This window comes from Leucoraja erinacea, chromosome 19 (genome assembly GCF_028641065.1).
Source record: "Leucoraja erinacea ecotype New England chromosome 19, Leri_hhj_1, whole genome shotgun sequence".
Lineage (NCBI taxonomy): Eukaryota > Metazoa > Chordata > Chondrichthyes > Rajiformes > Rajidae > Leucoraja > Leucoraja erinaceus.
The window spans coordinates 8,487,415-8,493,874 of record NC_073395.1 but is presented as its reverse complement, the minus strand read 5'-3'; the positions used below and the strand labels follow the sequence as shown (position 1 = coordinate 8,493,874).

General features: G+C 48.3%; 1 protein-coding gene across 1 annotated transcript; it reads left to right on the top strand.

Annotated features, from left to right (window-relative positions):
* The first annotated feature begins 482 nt into the window (after positions 1 to 482).
* fezf1 (FEZ family zinc finger 1) lies at positions 483 to 5,359 on the top strand. Its single transcript, XM_055650905.1, has 4 exons — positions 483 to 1,859; positions 2,163 to 2,297; positions 3,352 to 3,484; positions 4,597 to 5,359. Exons 1-4 carry the CDS (start codon positions 942 to 944, stop codon positions 4,860 to 4,862), a joined length of 1,452 nt encoding a protein of 483 aa, XP_055506880.1. The 5' UTR covers positions 483 to 941; the 3' UTR covers positions 4,863 to 5,359.
* Positions 5,360 to 6,460: the final 1,101 nt, after the last annotated feature.

The window sequence follows — 6,460 nt, the reverse complement described above, 5'->3', positions numbered from 1 at the left end:
CCAAAAACAAGCTGCAATAACTCCAGAGATGCTGAAGTGGTGTCCCGCTGAGTTACTCCAGTGTGTGTGTGTGTGTGTGTGTGTGTGTGTGTGTGTCTGTATGTGTGTGCGGCTGTGTGTGTGTGTGTGTGTGTGTGTGTGTGTGTGTGTGTGTGTGTGTGTGTGTGTGTGTGTGTGTGTGTGTGTGTGTGTGTGTGTGTGTGTGTGTGTGTGTGTGTGTGTGTGTGTGTGTGTGTGTGTGTGTGTGTGTGTGTGTGTGTGTGTGTGTGTGTGTGTGTGTGTGTGTGTGTGTGTGTGTGTGTGTGTGTGTGTGTGTGTGTGTGTGTGTGTGTGTGTGTGTGTGTCTGTGTGTGTGTGTGTGTGTGTGTGTGTGTGTGTGTGTGTGTGTGTGTGTGTCTGTGTCTGTGTCTGTGTGTGTGTGTGTGTGTGTCTGTGTGTGTGTGTGTGTGTGTGTGTGTGTCTGTGTGTGTGTGTCTGTGTGTGTGTGTGTGTGTGTGTGTGTGTGTGTCTATGTGCCGGTAGCGATGCGTTGAGGCGACCTTCTGCTGAGACCCTGAATACGGTGACTGCTGATGTACCTTGTTCCAATGTGCGGCGCCGGCGTCAGTCAAACGCCCAGCAGACAGGAGCGCTCCCCTGATTCGACGCGAACCGCTGGGCGGAAGGTAGAGACGGCGAATAAGGATCTGCCGTCTCCCTTGGGTGGGCGGGCAAGAGTCGGATTTCCAGTGACGACCAAACTCCGAGCGCCAGCCCACTGACAAAACACAAATAAAAACTTCATTGCAGTGTACAGCCAGTGAATTGATGACTTTTTTTTTTAAATCTCCTCATCTCCAGGAAGGACCATGGGCGAGATATCTGGAAGGGTTTTGGCACCGCGCGTTTCAATGGGCCAGGACTGGTAGGAAAAGTGACAGGACGTGTGACAAACTTGCTGTATGCTGCCAGTGTCTTCAATCCCATTCATATCCACCACCGGGCAAAGGAGGAACGTCCACACACTCTGCGCAAAAAGAGCAAACAGCTCCTCCACAATACAAACCAATATGGACAACACTTATTCCCACCGCTATCGAGCTGAGAAGATACTGGCGGCCACTTCTACTGAGAGAGAGAGCCTGCATACCAGCGACACTATGGTCAACACGTCCAAACCATTGGCTTTCTCCATTGAGCGAATTATGGCAAGGACTCCAGAACCCAAGTACGTCCCTTACCCAAACTTACTGCATGGAGCGGGAGCCAAGGGAGAGCCCAAACACGTGTTCCACCTCAACTCCTCCATACCCTGCATGATCCCACTCGTGTCCTTGGCTTACGATAGCAACGCGAAGGGCGGCCTAGCCGAGCACCGCAAAAGCCACCTGGAGGCCTCTTCCTATGACTGTAGCCATTTGGTCAACTGCGGCTTGCCCTCTAAAGCGGAGGTGGCCACCCACTCGCCGCCTCTGGACCACTACCGGCTCATCCGTCCGCGGGTGGTCAACCAGTCGTCCTTCCACGCCATGGGAGCTCTGTGCTACCTGAACTACATCGACGGGGGTCCGTGCCCGCCACCAGCCACTGCCGCCGCCGCCGCCGCCGCCGCCTCCACCATTTTCAACGTGCACCCTATGGCGTCCTACCTGCTCGGCTCTCCCCTCGGCGTCCTCGCCGACAAGAACAAACTGGGGCTGCCCTCGGTCGACAGGTACCCCACGGCTTTCAAAGACCTCTCGCCCTCCCAGCTCCAACACTGCGTGAAGGAGAACGCGCACTTTCTGTCGGAAAAGCTGAGCCTCAAACACTCTTCCAAACTCAGCAGCAGTCCGCCGAACAGCAGACCCAAAGTCTTCACCTGCGAAGTTTGTGGAAAGGTAAGCGTTTCACCCCCGTCTTTCAGCCCCATGTTCCTTCCCACTGCCTTCCCCTCTGGAAAGGAGCGAGGAACCGCAGATGCCGGTTTACAACAGATTTTAAAAAAAGACACAAAGTGCTGGAGTAACTGGAGTCTGAAGAAGGGTTCAAACCTGAAACATCAGAGATCATCAGAACTCATCAGAGATCCCACTGAGTTACTCCAGCACTTTAGCTCAGCTTTCAAAAAGCCATCGTTACACCGATTCTAAATCTTTTTCCCTTCTGTGTGTGTGTGTGTGTGTGTTTTTTTTTTCCTTTAGGTTTTCAACGCACATTATAATTTAACCCGTCACATGCCGGTCCACACGGGAGCCAGGCCGTTCGTTTGCAAAGTCTGCGGCAAAGGTTTCCGCCAAGCCAGCACCCTGTGCCGACACAAGATCATACACACCCAGGTAGGTCCGCTGGTCCGCTGCCTCCGTTTCAACTCCAATGCAGTCACCAGTGTACTGGCCGGCCGTAGAAAGTGTACACGAGTGCTTCTCTCCGCTCAAGCCGACCCCTTGCCGTGGGGCCTGCAGTTAGGATTGACACCATCAAAGAACACTCCAAACTTTTGGTGTTTAGCGGCAACGATGCAACAGTGACCTGGTCAAATCTGCATGGTCCGAATTTAGTTTAGTTCAGAGATACAACGCGGAAACAGGCCCTTCGGCCCACCGAGTCCGCACCGACCAGCGACATGAACACTATCCTACACTAGGGATTTTAAAAAACATTTACACCAACCCAGTTGACCTACAAATCTGCATGTCTTTGGAGTGATGGGCCCATCAATCAGTTGTAATATTGTTGGCGATTTCTGGGGTTTAGATGATCTTACAGTGGGTAGAAATGCGAACAGCGCCGTGATAATTAAAAAAAAACCCACACATAGCGTGCGAATAGACCGGCGCACAGCCACCTCGCCTCCTTGTCCAACTCAGCCTCTCGTGTGTAAGAAGGAACTGCTGATGCTGGTTTAAAGCGAAGAGAGACCTCCGGGGATGCTGCCTGTCCAGCTTTTTGTGTCTACCTTCAGTCTCTCGCGTCTGCTTGTATAATAGGCTGAAGCGATTTGGGGCAGAATAATTTCTCTGGGTGGAGAATTTTGCCAGAAGCCAGACACCGCACCCCACCATTACTGGGTGGTTGATATCCGTTTTTAACGGGGTCTGATTTGGAGGGGGGCATTTGCCCATTTTGGATTCATTTCTTTCAGACCTGCCTATTAATCTGAAGGAAGGTCTCGCCCCGAAATGCCATTCATTCCCTTTCCCCAGAAATGTTGCTTGTCCCGCTCAGTCGCTTCAGGTATATTTTCGTGTCCATCTTAGGCCTACATTGCGATAGGGTCAGTTGAGAGGAGAACCGTGGTTTGCCGCTCTCCGGCGTCTGAACAGCCGGACCGCGGTCATGTTCCCTCCGTGGCTATGTGTTTATTAACTTGGCGTTTTCATCACCCGACAGGAGAAACCGCACAAGTGTAATCAGTGCGGTAAAGCGTTCAACAGAAGTTCCACGCTCAACACACACACCAGGATCCACGCCGGCTATAAGCCCTTTGTTTGCGAGTTCTGCGGGAAAGGATTTCACCAAAAAGGTAAGGCGGGTGGAAAAAAAATAGCAATGCGTCTTCTCCGGGAAGACAACAACTAAGCAGTGAGCCGAACATGAACAGCGCGATGTATTGTAATAAGCTTGAATCCCCAGTCTTACTACTGGTCCTACACTGAATGTTGAAGAAGGAACTGCAGATGCTGGAAAATCGAAGGTACACAAAACATGCTGGAGAAACCCAGCGGGTGCAGCAGCATCTATGGAGCGAAGGAGATAGGCAACGTTTCGGCACGAAACGTTGCCTATCTCCTTCGCTCCATAGATGCTGCTGCACCCGCTGAGTTTCTCCAGCATTGTTGTGTACTTAAGTCTGAAGAAGGGTCGCGACCCCAAACGTCACCTGTTCCTTCGCTCCATACATGCTGCCTCACCCGCTGAGTTTCTCCAGCATTTTTTGTCTACCTACTTCAGTATGATTGTGCTTTTGTATAATACGGTTTTTACTGCACCCTATCCAAAATAAAACTAAATGTCACTGTACCGAGGTATCTAGGACCATTGAACCATTAACTAAATTCAAACATTAACAGGGTACCATGAGACATTTGGGCGGCACAGTGGCGCAGCGGTAGAGTTGCTGCCTCATAGCGCCCGAGACCCGGGTTCGATCCTGACTACGGGCGCTTGTCTGTACGCAGATTTTTTACATTCTGGCCGCGACCGCGTCGGTTTCCATCGGGTGCTCCGGTTTCCTCCCACATCCCAAAGACGCGCATGTTTGGCTTTTTCCGTTTAAAAAAATCTGTAAACTGTGCCCAGCATGCAGGATAGTGCTAATGTTCGGGCTGTTCGGCGGGGACTCGGGGCCTGTTTCCGCGCTGTATATCTAACCTAAAATTTCATCCCCAATTATATGAAGACTCCCGCCATCGTATTTTTCCATGAGTTGTGAAAATTTCGATAAGCCTACGGATGTAGTCAGTAATATTACTCAAACGTTGCTTAACCCAGAGTAAAGTCAATATTTGTTAACCAAGAAAATATATATATATATTTAAAAAAAAATTTATATATATATATTAAAAAAAAAATAATTATATATATTAAACTTTGGACTCTCTTAATTTATAAATCAGTGTCGCATCTTATTTCCAGGTAACTACAAGAACCACAAGCTGACTCACAGCGGGGAAAAGCAGTTCAAATGTAGCATCTGCAACAAAGCTTTCCACCAGATCTATAACCTGACCTTCCACATGCACACTCACAACGACAAGAAACCCTTCACCTGTTCTACCTGCGGCAAAGGTTTCTGTCGGAACTTTGACCTGAAAAAACATGTCAGGAAATTGCACGACAACGGCCCGGGATCTCGCCCGTCCACGGCAGAATTTCCTTTCGACGAACAGCCTCGGAAATAAGACTTTGCAGACACGCAATGAACTTTCGTTCATAAAAAAAAAACTGTTAACTGCTAAGAACTCTTTGCATGCGGAGTTACATTATATACAACACGATTATCGGCTCGTGTGCTGCGAATTGTTGAGTTTTATCTGGAAAAAGTTCTGGACAAAAAAAAAAGTCAATTCATCTCAGCTTCGTCTTTTAAAAAAATTATAATGTATTTATTTGGATTCTATTCGTCTGCTGCTGCATGGATTTTGTCCGTTTTGGAATCTCCCCTCTCCCCCCCTCCCCACCCCCTAATTTAATCTAATCGCAGATTAGATTCGCGCTCAATGGCCATAAATGGAGAAATTGGAGATGAATCGCTACACTGATCGCTCGCTAGCCAGCTCTCTCTCTCTCCCTGCAAACGCATCCCGTCCCTTCATTCTGCTGCAGACTGGCCCGTACATATCAGGAGGAGAGATGATTGCGACGGGACTCCAGGTGTATCTTATGGTGATCAAATAAATTCTTGTAAACTGCGGATATTGGGATTTATTGGGGGGGGTGGTCTTTTGCAAAAGTAATTCCTTGAGTGAACCGGGTTGAAATTATTTCTTCTATATCATCACATTTTCTATGACGTGGGTGTAATTATGCACACAGTGTGCGTGTGTGTTAGTAATAAAACGAGTTAGGGAAATATTAGTGTAAATATGTGCGGGGTGCATATCACTAAAGGAACGAGCTGCCATATCGCAACGTTTAAGAAACATTTAGATGGTACATGGATAAATCGGGTTTAGAAGGATAGGGGCCAAACGCAGGCAGGTGGAACGAATGGAGATGGGGCATGTTTGCCGGTGTGGGTAAATTGTGCTGAAGGGCCTGTTTCCACGCTGTTCCAAGGTTGACCTGCCTCATTAACTTTATTGGTTATTAAGTACTGGTTATACGGGCTGCTATCTATTAGAATTGAAGACCATAATCTCAAATTGTCGTGTATGTGGTCGGTGTCATTACAATTCTATACAGGCTGTTCTGTGCAGTAGACAGGCTTAAGGCAAGACGATAGACACAAAATGCTGGAGTAACTCAGCGGGTCAGGCAGCATCTCTGCATGGAAGGAATGGGCGACGTTTCGGGTCGAGACCCTTCTTAAGGCAAGAACTTTGAGTTTTAACAACGCGGGCGGGGAAGACAGACTGCGTTACGCGTGGTGGGGTGCAGTGCAAGGGAAACTGTTTACGAGGTGATTGATACTTTGGCAACTAAATCTAAATATGGTCTTTGAAACATGTCGTGAGTGGCTGTGTGTCAAATCACCGTTTCCTTAAAAAAAAACCCGATGCAACATGCTGTCCTTTCACTGTTCGGACGTATTAAGACATTAATTAAACTGAGTAATGAATACATTGGGTTGGAGGCGGCTGATTTGAAGGCTTAATGACCAACGATTACAGACTAATGTGGGGAGAAAAGAAATTAGCATATGCAAGTTTCAAACGGCAGAAAAGCAACGTGAGATTTCACAAGGCAGCGTAAAACTCGACAAGGATTAAAATGTCGTTTTATTTCTATTTTGGCGGGAGACGGGAAAGCATTTTAATATACGTACTTGACTGTATGT